This window comes from Pleurodeles waltl, chromosome 3_1 (genome assembly GCF_031143425.1).
Source record: "Pleurodeles waltl isolate 20211129_DDA chromosome 3_1, aPleWal1.hap1.20221129, whole genome shotgun sequence".
NCBI lineage: Eukaryota > Metazoa > Chordata > Amphibia > Caudata > Salamandridae > Pleurodeles > Pleurodeles waltl.
In genome coordinates this window covers 12,253,385-12,273,130 of record NC_090440.1, presented here as the reverse complement: position 1 = coordinate 12,273,130, position 19,746 = coordinate 12,253,385, and the positions used below count along the sequence as shown (strand labels likewise).

The window sequence follows — 19,746 nt, the reverse complement described above, 5'->3', positions numbered from 1 at the left end:
AGATTAGCTACCTGATTCTTTAAAACACACTAACGAAAAAACACTAACGACTGTTGATTAGTGATTATAAAAAAAAAAAAACCTGCATTTGTCTAATTCCATCTCTTCCTTCATCAAATACCACCAGACGGGAAGGCTTCCAGACCCTCCCAGTAAAACTCCGTGTCAAGCAGACATCCCGAGGCGTTCCCATGGAAACGGCTACACTCTTTCGGGACGTGCAAGCATCTCTCCACAGCATCAAGTGCTTAACATAATGGAGTCTCATCTGCTTAAATATTTTACGGTTGATAAACCCTGAAAAGCAGTCATAGATTTCAACATAATGACCCAGTCGGGAGCCCATCCTCGGAGCTGGAGGATGGTTCTGCCCTCAGTGTTTTTCATCGCTCAGTCCTCTGAGAGAAGATTGATGGTAGCGCCTCAAGATGATAAACATGGAACAAGACATCACTTTCAGGTGTCTGTAACTGCAGAGTCCACAGTGGGGCTACCCCACCTTCATCTTGGATAACCACTTAGCAGGTCCATCCCGGAACACTCCAGCAGTTAGGACTGATGGATAAATACCATGTGACCTACCGAGTCTGTTACCTGGTTTAATCTCACTCTCATGAACTCCAATCAATCAATCAATCAGTGCTTGTAAAGCTCAACCACTCAGTTAGGGTCTCAAGGCGCTTGGGGGATGGGGGTGGGTGTAGCGTTTACCGGTGAGGTGGTACTTTAAAAAGCCGTGTCTTCAGTTCCTTCGTGAAGCTGAGGAGGGAGGTGGTTTGTCTGATGTGGATGGACAGGGAGTTCCAGGCGGTGGCTGCGAGGTAGGAGGAGCGTCCCCCTGTTCTGGTTTTCCTGATGTGGGGTACTCCTGCGAGAGGGAGCTGGGCTGAGCGTCGGGGCCTGTGGGGTACGAGGAGATTGGGTCACTGGTTCTGGTAGGCTGCTCTGGTGTCGTGGAGGGCTTTGTGTGCGTGGCTGAGGACCTTGAAGGTGATTCTTTTCTCATTGGGGAGCCAGTGCAGTGTACACAGGTTTTGCGAGATGTGGCAGTGTCGAGTTAGGTCGAGGACCAGTCTGGTGGTGGCGTTCTGGATGTTTTGTAGTTTGCGGGTGAGGTTTTTGTTGATTCCAGCAGAGAGTGCATTGCCGTAGTCCAGTCTGCTGGTGATGAGGGTGTGTGTGACGGTCTTTCTATGTTCGTGGGGGATCCATTTCAAGGACTTGCGTAGGAGGCAGAGGGTGCAGAAGCAGGTGGAGGTGTCTGAGTTGATTTGATGGTTCATGCTGAGGTCGGAGTCCAGGATGATCCGAGTTTGTGGGGTTGGCTGGAGGAGGTAGATGGGTTTCTGAGGGTGGGTGGCCACCAGGAGTTGTTCCACGCATTGGGTTCAGGGCCCATGATGAGTACTTCTGTTTTGTTTGTGTTGAGGTGAAAGCAGCCGTTTCTCATCCAATTGGCAACCGCTTCCATGTCTTTGTGGAAGTTGTGTCTGGCTTTGACAAATATATTTATAGTCTGTGTCCAAGCAAATTTTGCTCCTTCATGGACCAGAAACCCCTGAAGGTGATTTGTGCTTCCTCCCAAGTGATTGTCCACTGATTTCTTCCACATAATTGGATCAGGCATTCTGTTTTGTAACTCCAAACTTGTGTGGTGCATTAGTGAATGTAGCACAACACAGAATAACACCACAACTCGATAATTCCAGGCTTGGTAGGATGGTATGCTTTAAGGGTTGTGTCTGGTAACTGCTCATTTTGTGTTTGTTGCACATGTTTGAGGTTTGTGTTCTGTGGACATGAAGTGGTCTGTTCTGTGGCTGTAGGGTGCTGTGTGGTTTGGTGCTTGAGGGTACGTTGTGTGGTGTTTGCAACAACACCAGTACACAAAGCTTATGACCGTTAAAAGGGTGAAATTTGTTGTCATCAGGTGGGCTCCTGAGGAAGGTGGAGACTTGGAAATACTTTGGTAAACTGTATGAAAAGGAAGCTCTTTGGCAGGATGAAAATGTGCCTGTATCAGCTGTCTTAGTGACTTTGGTTTATCCCCCTAAAGTCAGATGTCATTTTAACTCGATTTGGTGCAGTAATTGCACTCTTGCAGCTTGTTGTAGAAGGCTGGCCTGGCTTATAGTGGGCACCTGATGGTACTTGCACCTTGTGCCAGGTCCAGTTATCCCTTATTAGTAGATTAGTAGTGTTCTAGCAGCTTAGGCTGAACTAGGAGACATGCAAAGCTCCTACTATACCACTTATATCATATAGCACTATATCACAAGAAACACAATACTCAGAGTTACTAAAAATAAAGGTACTTTATTTTAGTGTCAATGTGCCAAAAACATCTCAGAGGATATACTCCCTTAGGAGGTAAGTAAAATACACAAAATATACACACAACCAAAATCCGGTAAGTAAACAGTTAGAAAAATAGTGCGAACACTGTAGAATACAATAGGATGCAATAGGCCTAGGAGCAACACAAACCATATACTCTGAAAGTGGAATGCGAACCACGAATGGACCCCAGGCCTAGTGTAGTGTGTAGAGGGTCGCTGGGACTGTAAGAAAACACTAAGGGTGTCCAAGATACCCCAACCCAAGACCCTGAAAAGTAGGAGTAAAGTGATACTAGTTCCCCAGAAAGACACTAAACTCGTGATAGGAGATTCTGCAAAGACCACAACAGACTGCAAAGCACTGAAGATGGATTCCTGGACCTGAGGACCCGCAAAGGAAGGGGACCAAGTCCAAGAGTCATGAAAGTGTCCGGGGGGGCAGGAGTCCACTAAACCCCGGATGAAGGTGCAAAATGGCTGCCTCCGGTTGGAAGAAGCTGAAGATTCTGCAACAACGAAAGGAGGTAGGGAGTTCTTCTTCACGCAGAAGATGTCCCACAACGTGCTGGAGGATGCAGAAGTGTTTCCTTGGCAAAATACCACAAACAAGCCTTGCTAGCTGCAAGAGTCGTGGTTGGAGAAAAAGGGTGCTGTCCGGGCCCAGGAAGGACCAGGGTGTCGCCACTTGGGAGAGGAGACAGAGGGGGCCCTCAGCAGTATAGTGAGCCCACGCACAAGCACAGGAAGCACCCGCAGAAGTCCTTGAACACGGGTTCAAGAAGACTGAACACCGCAGTCGTCTCTACACTGCAAAAGGAGGTCCCACGACAACTCAGGGAGCTGAGCATCGCAGGACAGAGTGCTGGGGAAGTAGCCTCAGCTGTGCATGCAGGATTTCTTGGAAATGTGCACAGAAGCCCTTGTAGCTGCAGTTCATGCGGTGCACAAGATTACTGTCTGGAGAGGGGAGGCAAGGACTTACCTCCTCCAAGTTTGGACAGTTGGACCATTGGACAGTTTGGGTCACTTGGGTCCACCACCTGTGTTCCAGGGGCCACGTTCGTCAGGATGAGGGGGTTCCCACAGTACCGGTGAAGCTGAAGTTTGGTGCCTGCTGAAGCAGGGGGAAGATTCAGTCGTTCCAATGGAGATTTCTTTGTGGCTTCCAGTGCAGGGTGAAGGTAGACAGCTCTCAGAGCATGCACCATCAGGAAACAGTCGAGAAAGCCGGCAGGGTTAGGCACTACAATGTCGCTGGTAGTCTTCTGGCTACTTTGTTGCAGTTTTGCCGGCATCCTGGAGCAGTGAGCTGTCGATCCTTGGCAGAAGTCGAAGAGAGAAATGCAGAGGAGTCCTGCTGGATTCTTGCAAGTCGTTATCTGAGGAAAAGCCCACTGGAGAGACCCTAAATAGTCCTCAGAGGAGGATTGGTCACTTAGGCTTAGGCTCTCATTTCGACCTCGGCGGTCTTTTTGAAAGACCGCCGAGGTACCGCCGCGCTGAAGACCGCCAGTGCAGGCGGTTTTCCGCGCAGCGTATTATGACTGCTGGCAGCCCTCCGTCCTTTTTCGGATGGAGAGCCGCCATACTGGTGGTCGGTGGGGAAGTGGAGGCTGCTCCACCTCCACCACCCGTCATCAGAAAACAGCCTACCGAATCACGTCCCATGATTCGGTGTGGCGGTGTTCTGGTGACGGGGTGCTGGAGGCGGAGCAGCCCCCATGGATCCGACCCCTCCCGGAGGATCACCGGAACAGGTAAGGTGATCATCCGTTAGGGGAAGGGGGTGGGGGGGTGTTGTGTGGTGTGTGCGTGCGTGCTTGGGGGGGTGAGTGTGAGTGTGAGTGTGTATAGGGGGTGTGTGAGTGCATGTATGCATGCTGGGGGTGTTGTGTGTTTGGAAATGTGTGCATGTCTGTATGTATGTGTGCATGTATGACTGTGTGTATCTGATGGAATGTTTGTTAGTATGTGTGCAGGTATGTGTGGTGGTGATGTCTGTGTGCGTGAAGGGGGTGTGTGGGGCGTGGGGTACTAACACCTTTGAAGGGTGGTAGGGGGGTCAGGGTGTGGGGGGAGGACTCGGGGTGAGGGAGGGGGTGGGGGAGACCCATATAAGCGCCATGGAAGGAATTTCCTGGCACTGATAGTACCTACCGCCATGGATTTCGTGGCGGTTCCAAACCACACAAAATCATGGCAGACCCCTGTACAGCACCTTTGTATTCCACATGTTGTAGGGTGGACCAGCCAGACACAGGCACAGCATCATTGTATTCTACCTGTCTGTGGGAAGAGTAACCATACCCAGGCACTGTGCCTTTGTATTCTACCTGTCTGCGGGCAGAGTAACCATATCCAGGCACTGTGCCTTTGTTCTCCACCTGTCTGCGGGCAGAGTAACCATACCCAGGCACTGTGCCTTTGTATTTCACCTGTCTGCGGGCTGAGCAGCCATACCCAGGCACTGTGCCTTTGTATTCACCTGTCTGCGGGCTGAGCAGCCATATCCAGGCACTGTGCCTTTGTATTCCACCTGTCTGCGGGCAGAGTAGCCATAGCCAGGCACTGTGCCTTTGTATTCCACCAGTCTGCGGGCTGAGCAGCCGTACCCAGGCACTGTGCCTTTGTATTCCACCTGTCTGCGGGTTGAGCAGCCATACCCAGGCACTGTGCCTTTGTATTCCACCTGTCTGCGGGCTGAGCAGCCATACCCAGGCACTGTGCCTTTGTATTCCACCTGTCTGCGGGCTGAGGAGCCTTACCCAGGCACTGTGCCTTTGTATTCCACCTGTCTGCGGGCTGATCAGCCATACCCAGGCACTGTGCCTTTGTATTCCACCTGTCTGCGGACTGAGCAACCGTACCCAGGCACTGTGCCTTTGTATTCCACCTGTCTGCGGGCTGAGCAGCCGTACCCAGGCACTGTGCCTTTGCAATCCACCTGTCTGCGGGTTGAGCAGCCATACCCAGGCACTGTGCCTTTGCATTCCACCTGTCTGCGGACTGAGCAACCGTACCCAGGCACTGTGCCTTTGTATTCCACCTGTCTGCGGGCTGAGCAGCCGTACCCAGGCACTGTGCCTTTGCAATCCACCTGTCTGCGGGTTGAGCAGCCATACCCAGGCACTGTGCCTTTGCATTCCACCCGTCTGCGGGCTGAGCAGCCATATCCAGGCACTGTGCCTTTGTATTCCACCTGTCTGCGGGCAGAGAAACCATACCCAGGCACTGTACCTTTGCATTCCACCTGTCTGCGGGCTGAGCAGCCATATCCAGGCACTGTGCCTTTGTATTCCACCTGTCTGCAGGCAGAGTAACCATACCCAGGCACTGTGCCTTTGTACTCCACCTGTCTGCGGGCTGAGTAACCATACCCAGGCACTGTGCCTTTGTACTCCACCTGTCTGCGGGCTGAGCAGCCATACCCAGGCACTGTGCCTTTGTACTTCACCTGTCTGCGGGCTGAGCAGCCATACCCAGGCACTGTGCCTTTGTATTCCACCTGTCTGCGGGAAAAGTAACCATATCCAGGCACTGTGCCTTTGTACTCCACCTGTCTGCGGGCAGAGTAACCCTACCCAGGCACTGTGCCTTTGTATTCCACCTGTCTGCGGGCTGAGCAGCCATACCCAGGCACTGTGCCTTTGTATTTCACCTGTCTGCGGGCTGAGCAGCCATACCCAGGCACTGTGCCTTTGTATTCCACCTGTCTGCGGGCAGAGCAGCCATACCCAGGCACTGTGCCTTTGTATTCCACCTGTCTGTGGGCTGAGCAGCCATACCCAGGCACTGTGCCTTTGTATTCCACCTGTCTGCGGGCAGAGCAACTATACCCAGGCACTGTGCCTTTGTATTCCACCTGTCTGCGGGTTGAGCAGCCATACCCAGGCACTGTGCCTTTGTATTCCACCTGTCTGCGGGCTGAGCAGCCATACCCAGGCACTGTGCCTTTGTATTCCACCTGCCCGTAACCATATCCAGGCACTGTGCCTTTGTATTCCACCTGTCTGCGGGTTGAGCAGCCATACCCAGCCACTGTGCCTTTGTATTCCACCTGTCTGCGGGCTGAGCAGCCATACCCAGGCACTGTGCCTTTGTATTCCACCTGTCTGCGGGCAGAGTAGCCATACCCAGGCACTGTGCCTTTGTACTCCACCTGTCTGCGGGCAGAGTAGCCATAGCCAGGCACTGTGCCTTTGTATTCCACCAGTCTGCGGGCTGAGCAGCCGTACCCAGGCACTGTGCCTTTGTATTCCACCTGTCTGCGGGCAGAGCAACCGTACCCAGGCACTGTGCCTTTGTATTCCACCTGTCTGCGGGCAGAGCAGCCGTATCCAGGCACTGTGCCTTTGTATTCCACCTGTCTGCGGGCAGAGCAGCCATACCCAGGCACTGTGCCTTTGTATTCCACCTGTCTGCGGGCAGAGCAGCCGTACCCAGGCACTGTGCCTTTGTATTCCACCCGTCTGCGGACTGAGCAACCGTACCCAGGCACTGTGCCTTTGTATTCCACCCGTCTGCGGGCTGCGCAGCCGTACCCAGGCACTGTGCCTTTGTATTCCACCTGTCTGCGGGCAGAGCAGCCATACCCAGGCACTGTGCCTTTGTACTCCACCTGTCTGCGGGCAGAGTAACCATACGCAGGCACTGTACCTTTGTATTCCACCTGTCTGCGGGCAGAGTAACCATACCCAGGCACTGTACCTTTGTATTCCACCTGTCTGCGGGTAGAGTAACCATACCCAGGCACTGTGCCTTTGTATTCACCTCTCTGAGGCCAGATCCAGGTACAGTAGTTTTGTTTCTGATGGATACTTCTAACCTCAGATTCCTCACCTGGTGAATACCCCTAGGTACCAGACTGCAGCCGAAGATTTTTCTCAGCAGTTCCCTTGCATGCCAGTAGGTGGCATCGTGTGGCTCTGCAACTGATCCCTCCTGCCCCAGAAGTGACGTCAACATCAGTTTCTTTTCTTTTACTACTTCTGATGCGGATCCAGAGCTCTCCCTAAACTTCTGTCACTTGATAGAAACTTGTATCCAAATTGTTTGTAGTGTGCAAGGGATATGTCTCCCACGAAGACTACAAGGTTTAAACCCTGCAAGGATTGACGTAAGCATATGTTGGTGACAGGCACCTATAAAGTCCTCTGGTGTTTGGGCTCCTCGCACGGCTTAAAATCATGCAATGCCTCCTGTGGTACGTCACAGAGCATCGTGGAAAAGCGCGTGTCCCCAGGTCCCAGTCGAGGATACAGATGTGTTCACGGTCTCAAGGTCAATCCCAAGGGAGATTGTCAAGTAAGTCCAACTCCAAAAAAAAAAACACAAGAAGTCAAAACGCGACTTCCCTCTCCCATCAGTCTCATCAGGAGAGGTTGGACAGATATCGGGGTGCTCCACAGTATCTGTCCCGGTCTCCCCCATGGATCATGTTCTTGAGCTGGCCCCAATACAGCCTGATTTTCCGGGTCCATTGTTGAAGTGGCAGCTGATCCAAGCTTTGAAATCAATCAATCAATCAGAGCATTTGTAAAGCGCACTGCTCACCTGTGAGGGTCTCGAGGCGCTGATCCAAGCTTTGAAATCAATCAATCAATCAATCAGTGCATTTGTAAAGTGCACTGCTCACCTGTGAGGGTCTCGAGGCGCTGATCCAAGCTTTGAAATCAATCAATCAATCAGAGCATTTGTAAAGTGCACTGCTCACCTGTGAGGGTCTCGAGGTGCTGATCCAAGCTTTGAAATCAATCAATCAATCAATCAATCAGAGCATTTGTAAAGCGCACTGCTCACCCGTGAGGGTCTCGAGGCTCTGATCCAAGCTTTGAAATCAATCAATCAATCAGAGCATTTGTAAAGCGCACTGCTCACCTGTGAGGGTCTCGAGGCGCTGATCCAAGCTTTGAAATCAATCAATCAATCAATCAATCAATCAGAGCATTTGTAAAGTGCACTGCTCACCTGTGAGGGTCTCGAGGCGCTGATCCAAGCTTTGAAATCAATCAATCAATCAATCAGAGCATTTGTAAAGTGCACTGCTCACCTGTGAGGGTCTCGAGGCGCTGATCCAAGCTTTGAAATCAATCAATCAATCAATCAATCAATCAATCAGAGCATTTGTAAAGTGCACTGCTCACCTGTGAGGGTCTCGAGGCGCTGATCCAAGCTTTGAAATCAATCAATCAATCAATCAGAGCATTTGTAAAGCGCACTGTTCACCCGTGAGGGTCTTGAGGCGCTGATCCAAGCTTTGAAAGAAGCCACGCTGTGCATTTTGGTACCTTACAAGCACCCTCTGGAATGCCTCCTGGCCCCACGGATCTGAGGAGACCTCCAGTCAGGTTTCCGCTGGCGAATCCATCCCAAACACTGATGGTATATCCCGACCCCATCTGGGATCTGCCCGCTATGGGGCCGATGCCTACCCGGACCCCTCACCTGGCACCGAGACCTGCTCCATTTCCCCTGCATCGACGCCTGCACCAAGTCCAGAGGAAGAACTCCATAGTTTATTGGACTTGAAAGTAAATTTAGTGTGACCTCGGATGAACGTGCGCCCTCCTTGAACTCATCAACTGAGTTCAGACTGAACGCTTCCTTCACCACATTGTTTTTCTGATGCCAATCCACCGATGACTATGACTGTCAGACGAATCCCAACTTTATGATGATGAAAACCTGTTTTTGGACCTCCAGGAGACCAGTGGAATCAACTCATCCCTTGACACTAGGCACAACTCTCTGCCTGGTCCCTATATGGAGGAATTTGCTTCATTTGCCATGGTGATGCAGAGGGCAGTAGAAGTTCTTCACCTACAGCTGCCCTCAGCAGAGATGAAAACCAACATCCTCACTGAAGTTCTGCAGCCGAGGCAAACTGCAGCTGACCCTCTACTGTTCTTCAGTGAGGCATTCACAGGCACTCTCCTGGGCACCTGGGTGAAGACAGGATCCTGCCCTCCCATCAGCTGCCAACTAGCAAGAGACACAGACCAGCTCTGGGGGACCCATCTTCCATCCTGCAGCACCCAGCATCTGAGAGTCTCCTAGTTCAAGCATCCGTCAGTAGGACGAACCTCAATGCGTTCCCATCCACTCTGCCAGACAGAGTGGAAATGCATGGCGGCATTTGAAAAACGTGACCTCTTCTGCCAGCCCTGCACTAAGGCCTTTCAATTCAAGTTGCCTCCTAAGGTGCAATCCGCATGTGATGTAGGATATAGTGGCCGAGATCTTGCAGTGGCCCCAAATGACCTTCGGACCAACCTTCAACAAATTATTCAAGATGGCTAAAAGAGCAAAATATATAATTAGGTTTGGCGTGGATACTCTGAGTGCCTGTGTAGGGTGGTACACGCAGCACAAGTGTGGTGCGTCAGCGTAATGCCAGGATACTTTCCCCATGATTTTTAAGGGATATCCAACAATCAATGATGGACATGCCCTTTGATGGCGCCCATCTCTTCGGAGACAAGGCAGACTCTGCGTTGGTGTGCTTTCAAGAGGGCAAAGCTCCACCACGGCCCCTCTGCCTAGCACTGCCCACACAGCAAATCTGTCTGCATCTTAGACACACTTAGCCCCATCTCTTTGTAACAAGCTAAACGTGCGTTGCCTTTATGCTTTGCCTGGGTCTTAAGTTGGACGCAAAACTGTCTTTCGAACCCCAGATCTTGGCCATCGCTGGAATGTGTTTAGCTTCGCTCCATCTATTTGAAAAGGTCTTTCCTCTTCTTCTCACTACACGTACCATGGTAGTCCACCCACTCATAACCTCCAGGTGGAGCATGCAAATCTTCTGTGCTTTGGCCTCCCCATCAGATGAATCAATGACCTTCGAGTGGTCCAGGACACGGCAGCCCGCCTCATCTTGTGCTCACTAAATGTGTGCAAATGTCCAAGTACCTGTACAATCTGTACTGGCTTCCCGTTAGGAAAATGATGATTTTTAAAGCTCTCACCATCATGCACGGGGCCTTTCACGAGCGTGGCCTACAGAATAAGACCAACAGGATCACGCGCTATCATCCCTCGCGATGCCTTCATTATGCCTCTGCCTTGCTGGTTTCTGCTCCTGGGTTGTTCCTTTAAGGCCCTCTCCAGCACTGAATGGAAGTGGCCTCCTCATATGCTGGGTACCACTCTTCACGAGCAATCTTTGAGGGAAGCTTTAAAAACCCACCTGATTCATATGTTCTGCTTTGCTTCTAGCACCGGGACACCTCTGGGTAGTCATGCGCAGTATAAATTCACTCATACATTCATTCATTCCCCAGCAGTAGTGCACCTGCTGAGGCTTCAGAAGACGTTTTCCTCAGAGTTCACCTTAAAATCTTACCTCTGCAACAACAGACCTCCCAAGCCTTTCGAGGCACAGGGTGGTGATCTGTCCAACAACATCCAGGCCTCCAGGGGCAACAAATTACCGAACCCATCGGCCCCTCCACCTCGGTACCCAATAAACCCCTTTGGTTTGTCCTCAGTGGTGCACCGACACCCACTTGGAGGCTGGATACATTATTACTGCCATGGGTGGCCAAGCATCAAATCAGACGGATGGGCTCTTCAAATCACGTGATGGCTATTCCCTACCTATCCAAACATCCCACCTACACCACGGCTTCCGCAGGACCACTTGTCCATTCTCCCACAAGAAGTTCAGGTTCTTTTGGAGAAGGGAGCTAGAGAGGGTGCAGGCATCAGAAGTCAGGACTGGATGCCACTTCAGCTACTTTCTGGTGCCAAAGAAGGATGGAGGCCTTCATCCTATTTCCAACTTTGCCCCATGAACTTCTTCCTCATGAAGGACGAGATCAAGAGGCTCACTTTGGTCCAGGTTCTGTCTGCCTTGGATCCAGGTGAATGGATGGTGGCGTTGGATCGTCAGGATGCCTATTTCCGTGTTCTCGTCATGCAGCCTCACAGACACTACCTGCGGTTCAAAGGTGGCCACAAGTACTTTCAGTTCTCAGTGCTTTCTTTCAGACTTGCCAGTGCCTTTGGGTGGATGAAAGTGATGGTAGTGGTCACTGCCCATCTTTGGAGGTTGTGAATAGTAGTCTTACCCCTTCCTCGATGACTGGTTGCTGAAGACAAGCTCATTCTGTTGTGGACCATCTCTAGTCAACAGCCAATCTCTTGACATTGGTGGCATTCCCAACAGTGTGCCAGAGTAACTCCCGACTGCTTCACAGAGGCGCCCTTTCATTGGAGTCACCTTGGACACTGTGCTTCTTGTCCTCCTGCATTCTGCTAGTGGACCACGCCAGGTGGCACGTAGGGACTCTGCAGTGAAACCTGAAGTCTTGGATAACCAGGTACGGCGGGAAGAGTCATTTCCTGCAGGATTTCATGGTCTGCGCCATATGAGGGACCCACCACCTGGTCAGGTGCTTCTCTGTTATCTATTCACAAGTTGTTGATTCTGCGGTTAGAAGTATCGATCAAAAGAACAACTTCCTTACCTTCAGTAACGCTCTTTCCAGTGGATGCTCTATCTCACTGCAGATTTCCCACCAACCCTGCCGTCCTCTGGAGTAGACTCCTTTGATCCATACTAAAATGATGTGAATTACACATGTGCATACTGGCACAACCTGAATACTAAGGGTTTTGTGTCCAGCGGCGCAGAGAGAGATTAGAAGAAACCGACATCGATGCACAGACGTGGCCCAATGTCATTTCGGGGGGACGGATCAAACGCAGAGATGCTCGATGCCACCTACTGGCATGCAAGGGAACTGCTGAGGAAAATATCCAGACACAGTCAGGCACCTGGGTGGTGTTCACAGGTAGAGGAATCTGCGGTTAGAGTATCCACCAGAAAGAGCATTACTGAAAGTAAGTAACCATGTTGTTTCACCTGTGTGAGGGTGGAGCAGCCCAACCCAGGAATGGTACCCGTGCCCCTCCACCTCCCTGATGGGGGGGGCACCCAGACCCTCTGAGGGCGGAGCAGCCCAACCCAGGAATGGTGCCTGTGCCCCTCCACCTCCCTGATGGGGGGGGGGCACCCAGACCCTCTGAGGGCGGAGCAGCCCAACCCAGGAATGGTACCTGGAGGGAGACCCTCTGAGGGTGGAGCAGCCCAACCCAGGAATGGTACCTGTGCCCCTCCACCTCCCTGATGGGGGGGGCACCCAGACCCTCTGAGGGCGGAGCAGCCCAACCCAGGAATGGTGCCTGTGCCCTTCCACCTGCCTGATGGGTGGGGCACCCAGACCCTCTGAGGGCGGAGCAGCCAGACCTAGGAATGGTGCCTGTGCCCCTCCACCTGCCTGATGGGTGGGACACCCAGACCCTCTGTGGGCGGAGCAGCCAGACCTAGGAATGGTGCCTGTGCCCCTCCACCTCCCTGATGGTGGGGGGGGCACCCAGACCCTCTGAGGGTGGAGCAGCCCAACCCAGGAATGGTACCTGTGCCCCTCCACCTCCCTGATGGGTGGGACACCCAGACCCTCTGTGGGCGGAGCAGCCAGACCTAGGAATGGTGCCTGTGCCCCTCCACCTCCCTGATGGGGGGGGGCACCCAGACCCTCTGAGGGTGGAGCAGCCCAACCCAGGAATGGTACCTGTGCCCCTCCACCTCCCTGAAGGGGGGGGCACCCAGACCCTCTGAGGGCGGAGCAGCCAGACCTAGGAATGGTGCCTGTGCCCCTCCACCTGCCTGATGGGGGGGGGCACCCAGACCCTCTGAGGGCGGAGCAGCCAGACCTAGGAATGGTGCCTGTGCCCCTCCACCTGCCTGATGGGTGGGACACCCAGACCCTCTGTGGGCGGAGCAGCCAGACCTAGGAATGGTGCCTGTGCCCCTCCACCTCCCTGATGGTGGGGGGGGCACCCAGACCCTCTGAGGGTGGAGCAGCCCAACCCAGGAATGGTACCTGTGCCCCTCCACCTCCCTGATGGGTGGGACACCCAGACCCTCTGTGGGCGGAGCAGCCAGACCTAGGAATGGTGCCTGTGCCCCTCCACCTCCCTGATGGAGGGGGCACCCAGACCCTCTGAGGGCGGAGCAGCCAGACCTAGGAATGGTGCCTGTGCCACTCCACCTGCCGGATGGGGGGGGGGGCACCCAGACCCTCTGAGGGCGGAGCAGCCAGACCTAGGAATGGTGCCTGTGCCCCTCCACCTCCCTGATGGGGGGGGGGGGGGCACCCAGACCCTCTGAGGGTGGAGCAGCCCAACCCAGGAATGGTACCTGTGCCCCTCCACCTCCCTGATGGGTGGGACACCCAGACCCTCTGTGGGCGGGTAACTTTGTATCCCACCCAGTCTCACCCCACCCTGTCCATGAACCATTGCCCCTCCTCTTCCTGAGAGGCTCTACCTCACCATGGCCCACAGTATTGTGCTGTAGAATTTATGTAGCGCTTTATACCCCCTATGGAGCCTTGAAGCGCCCCCACTAGTGTCTGGTTCATGAGCGCCCTTTGAGCATTGCTGGGGGGGTGGGGGGGGTTTGCATGTATTGTGTCCTGTCTGGAAGGTATTTGGTGAGAGGCGCTTTCTGTTCCAACTCTTCACCTGCTAATATCTTGTGTGACTTTTAAAAGCAAAGTATTTCCTTGATTTAATTATAATTTCACATATTTTTTATGAGACACAATTTTCTATTTCACCCATCTCTGCGGTGTACTGTGCCATCTGGTGATCATGTGTGTCTGTGGCTGGGAGCATCAGGTGACGCACGGTCGCCCCCCAGTGGCCGTACTTGTGATCAGCTGATGGTCAATGCTTGCCCCTCCCTCCTCTAATCTCTTTCCAATAAAACATGTCTCTCCAGATCTGCTGACGGCCACCGAGTACCACGCCCTGCTGCAGCTGCTGTGCCCGGACTTCCCTGTGGACGTCACTCAAAAGGCAGCCAGGTGAGTGCTGAACTGCCCACTTGTGACCAGCCAGTGGTGAACTGGCCAGTGGTGAACTGTCCACTTGTGACCAGCCAGTGGTGAACTGTCCACTTGTGACCAGCCAGACCCACACTGCCCACTCGTGTCCTCACATGCCCATACTGCCCATATGTGACCAGGCAGACCCACGCTTCTACCGCGTGCCCTGACATGCCCACACTGCTTACTTGTGACCAGGCAGACCCACACTGCCCCCTCGTGTCCTAACATACCCATACTGCCCACTCATGTCCTGACAGGCCCATACTGCCAAACTGTGACACAAGTGGGCAATGTGTCTGTGCATGGACGCAAGTGGGCAATGTGTGTGTCCATAGACACAAGTGGCTAACGTGTGTGCCCATGCACACAAGTTGGCAAAGTGTGTGTGCATGGACACAAGTGGGCAATGATTGTGTGCATGGACACAGGTGGATACAGTCTGTGTGCATGGACACAAGTGAGCAATGTGTTTGTCCGTGGACACAAGTGAGCAATGTATGTGTGCATGGACACAAGTGAGCAGTGTGTGTGTCCGTGAACACAAGTGGGCAATGTGCGTGTGCATGGACACAAGTGGGCAATGTGTGTGTCCGTGGACACAAGTGGGCAATGTGTGTGTGCATGGACACAAGTGAGCAGTGTGTGTGTCCGTGAACACAAGTGGGCAATGTGCGTGTGCATGGACACAAGTGGGCAATGTGTGTGTCCGTGGACACAAGTGGGCAATGTGTGTGTGCATGGACACAAGTGAGCAATGTGTGTGTGCATGGACACAAGTGAGCAGTGTGTGTGACCGTGGACACAAGTGGGCAATGTGTGTGTGCATGGACACAAGTGAGCAATGTGTGTGTCCGTGGACACAAGTGGGCAATGTGTGTGTCCGTGGACACAAGTGGGTAATGTGTATGTGCATGGACACAAATGGGCAATGAGTGTGTCTGTGGACAGAAGTGGGCAATATGTGTGTGCATGGACACAAATGAGCAATGGTTGTGTGCATGGACACAAGTGGTGAATGATTCTGTGCATGGACACAAGTGGGCAATGTGTGTGTCCATGGACACAAGTGGGCAATGTGTGTGTCCATGGACACAAGTGGGCAATGTGTGTGTCCATTGACACAAGTGGGCAGTGGTTGTCTCCGTGGACACAAGTAGACAAGGTTTGTGTGCATTGACACAAGTTTTAGTGCACTTATCTCTCAACATTTCACAAATCTCTTCTTACACACTTGGGTCTGTAACACACCTCTGCACACTCACCTGTCTTAGCACTTATCTCTCTTCCAACATTTCAACAATCTCTTCTTACACATTTGGGTATTTTAACACACCTCTGCACGCTTACCTGCCTGTTTTAGCACAAATCTCCTGCCCTTGGCTGTCATCAGCACCTCCTCTCTCTCACTAAGCTCCTCCCACCCTCCTCTCGTGCACTTGCCTCTTTACACACAGTGCACCTTCCCTTCCCCTCACTTTTTCACACTCCCCCACGCACGTTTCTCTCACGTTTATCTCACGTTTATTCAACTTTGTGCACTTGCCCTCTGTCGCGCTCGTCCTCTTTCACACGCATCGCTTATGCACACTTCACACCAGTGCTGTGGCAGCTGAGTCACACTTCACCCCCCCCTCCCCCCACAGCACCCCGCTGTTTACCCGACTTTGATTGTGAAACGTTTCCAACAGGAAAACAGCTGAGAGCCTGGGATTCCCACAGAAGAGGGTTAAGGGGCTCACAGTATGTCTCAGCAGGAGGGGGGCAGCGACGGGAGAGGGTTCATGACCATTACACGGCATCTGCCTGACACCAGACCACCAGACCAGCATCAACTGGAGACCAGACCATCACACCAGCATCAACTGGACACACGACCATCACACCAGCATGTGCTGGACACACGACCATCAGCTGCACGACGTACCATCACACAGCATCCTCTGGGTGACATACCATCACACAGCATCCTCTGGACGCCAGACCATCACACAGCATCCTCTGGGTGACATACCATCACACAGCATCCTCTGGACGTCAGACCATCACACCAGCATCCTCTGGACGCCATACCATCACACAGCATCCTCTGGACGTCAGACCATCACACCAGCATCATCTGGACACAGGACCATCAGCTGCACGACGTACCATCACACAGCATCCTCTGGGTGACATACCATCACACAGCATCCTCTGGGTGACATACCATCACACAGCATCCTCTGGACACCAGACCATCACACAGCATCCTCTGGACACCAGACCATCACACAGCATCCTCTGGGTGACATACCATCACACAGCATCCTCTGGGTGACATACCATCACACAGCATCCTCTGGACACCAGACCATCACACAGCATCCTCTGGGTGACATGCCATCACCCCATCATCCTCTGGGTGACATACTATCACACAGCATCCTCTGGACACCAGACCATCACACAGCATCCTCTGGGTGACATACCATCACACAGAATCCTCTGGACGCCAGACCATCACACAGCATCCTCTGGGTGACATACCATCACACAGCATCCTCTGGACACAGGACCATCAGCTGCACGACATGCCATCACCCCATCATCCTCTGGACGCCAGACCATCACACCGCATCCGCTGGACACCAGACCATCACACAGCATCCTCTGGGTGACATACCATCACACAGCATCCTCTGGACGTCAGACCATCACACAGCATCCTCTGGACGTCAGACCATCACACCGCATCCGCTGGACGTCAGACCATCACACCGCATCCGCTGGACGTCAGACCATCACACCGCATCCGCTGGACACCAGACCATCACACAGCATCCTCTGGACACCAGACCATCACACAGCATCCTCTGGACACCAGACCATCACACAGCATCCTCTGGACACCAGACCATCACACGACCATCCTCTGGACGTCAGACCATCACACCGCATCCGCTGGACACCAGACCATCACACCAGCATCATCTGGACACAGGACCATCAGCTGCACGACATGCCATCACCCCATCATCCTCTGGACGCCATACCATCACACAGCATCCTCTGGACGTCAGACCATCACACAGCATCCTCTGGACGCCAGACCATCACACAGCATCCTCTGGGTGACATACCATCACACCAGCATCATCTGGACACAGGACCATCAGCTGCACGACATGCCATCACCCCATCATCCTCTGGACGACATACCATCACACAGCATCCTCTGGGTGACATACCATCACACAGCATCCTCTGGACACCAGACCATCACACCAGCATCATCTGGACACAGGACCATCAGCTGCACGACATGCCATCACCCCATCATCCTCTGGACGTCAGACCATCACACAGCATCCTCTGGACGTCAGACCATCACACAGCATCCTCTGGACGTCAGACCATCTCACCAGCATCCTCTGGACGTCAGACCATCACACAGCATCCTCTGGACACCAGACCATCACACGACCATCCTCTGGACGTCAGACCATCACACCGCATCCGCTGGACACCAGACCATCACACAGCATCCTCTGGACACAGGACCATCAGCTGCACGACATGCCATCACCCCATCATCCTCTGGACGACATACCATCACACAGCATCCTCTGGACACCAGACCATCACACGACCATCCTCTGGACGTCAGACCATCACACCAGCATCAACTGGACACACGACCATCACACCAGCATGTGCTGGACACACGACCATCACACAGCATCCTCTGGACACAGGACCATCAGCTGCACGACATGCCATCACCCCATCATCCTCTGGACACCAGACCATCACACAGCATCCTCTGGGTGACATACCATCACACAGCATCCTCTGGACACCAGACCATCACACGACCATCCTCTGGACACCAGACCATCACACAGCATCCTCTGGACACAGGACCATCACACAGCATCCTCTGGACGTCAGACCATAGCATGGCATCATTTACACCCCAGACCATGCTACGCAGACCCCAGACTATACTGTGCATCAGTTAGGCTTCTCACAATATTATGAGTTATGGTCTCTGTCGCTCACTCTGCAGGCCTATCCATTTAATGTGCATTCACCAGAAGCCTCTCCTGGCAGTACTCTGTCTGTCTGTCTGTCTCTCCCTCTCTCCCTCTCTCTCTCCCCTCTCTCTCGCTGCGTCTCTTTCTCTCTCTGCTCCCTCTCCCTCTCCTCTCTTCTATCTCTCTCTCTCTCCCCTCTCTCTCGCTGCGTCTCTTTCTCTCTCTGCTCCTTCTCCCCTCCTCTCTTCAATCTCTCTCTCTCCCCTCTCCCTCTCTCCCCTCTCTCTCTCTCTCTGACCTCCACTCTGTGTTCCCCTCTCCCGCCCCCTCTCTCCTCTCTCTCCCTTTCTCTCTTCCCGCTTTCCCAGCAGTAATTTTCCTCTCTTTTATTTCTCTCTATCATCACTCTCATTCTACCCCCTCTCTCTTGCTCGCTCTCTCTCTCCTCTCTCTTTTTTCTCTCTCCCTCTCTCTCTCACTCTGTCTCTTCCCGCTTTCCCAGCAGTCATTTTCCTCTCCTCCCTTTCTCTCTATCCTCGCTCTCTCACCCTAGCTCCTCTTTCATGTTCGTTTATCATCAGTGTCTCCTCCCTCCATCCCTGAAGGCCCTCACAGCAGTCACTTCACCCTCCCCCTCCCGCCTCACTCTCTGTCTCTCTTTCTCGAGTCTCTTGTAGCAGTAATCTCTTTCTCTCAAGCCTCCCCTCTGTCTCTTGCTGTTTCTTTCTGTCTCTGAAGTCTCTCCCCTGCCCTCTCTCAAGCCTCGTCTAACAATATCTCTCTCTGAAGACCCTCCCAGCAGTAATCTCTCTGTCTCTCCCCTCTCACTCTCTCTCCCCCTCTCTCCATTCTCTATCTCTCTCCATCATTCCTCTCTGAAGACCCTCCCAGCAGTAATCTCTCTGTCTCTCCCCTCTCACTCTCTCTCCCCCTCTCTCCATTCTCTATCTCTCTCCATCATTCCTCTCTGAAGACCCTCCCAGCAGTAATCTCTCTCTGTCTTTCCCCTCTCACTCTCTCTCCCCTCTCCATTCTCTATCTCTCCTTCATTCCTCTCTGAAGACCCTCCTAGTAGGAATCTCTCTCCTCCAAATTCTCTCTCTTCTCTCTCTCCTTGCTGCTTGTTGTCTCTCTGAAGACCCTCCCAGCAGTAAAATCTCCCTCTCTCTCTCCTCCCAGCAGTAAATTCTCTCTCTCTCCTCCCAGCAGTAATCTCTCTCTCTCGCTCTCCTCCCAGCAGTAATATCTATCTCTCTCTCCTCCCAGCAGTAATCTCTCTCTCTCTCTCTCTCTCTCTCTCTCTCCTCCCAGCAATAATCTCTCTCCCCAGCAGTAATATCTCTCTCTCTCGCTCTCCTCCCAGCAGTAATCTCTCTCGCTCTCTCTCTCCTCCCAGCAGTAATATCTCTCTCTCTCCTTTTAGCAGTAATATCCCTCTCACTCTCCTCCCAGCAGTAATCTCTCTCTCTCGCTCTCCTCCCAGCAGTAATA

At 53.0% G+C, this 19,746-nt stretch overlaps 1 protein-coding gene across 1 annotated transcript in view; it reads left to right on the top strand.

Annotated features, from left to right (window-relative positions):
* The window catches only part of CSTPP1 (centriolar satellite-associated tubulin polyglutamylase complex regulator 1), a 289,355-nt gene that overhangs the window by 202,324 nt on the left and 67,285 nt on the right, over positions 1 to 19,746 (top strand). The window contains exon 4 of the mRNA XM_069221679.1: positions 14,131 to 14,215. Coding sequence (XP_069077780.1) covers positions 14,131 to 14,215 — 85 coding nt within the window. The remainder of the gene's footprint in view (positions 1 to 14,130; positions 14,216 to 19,746) is intronic.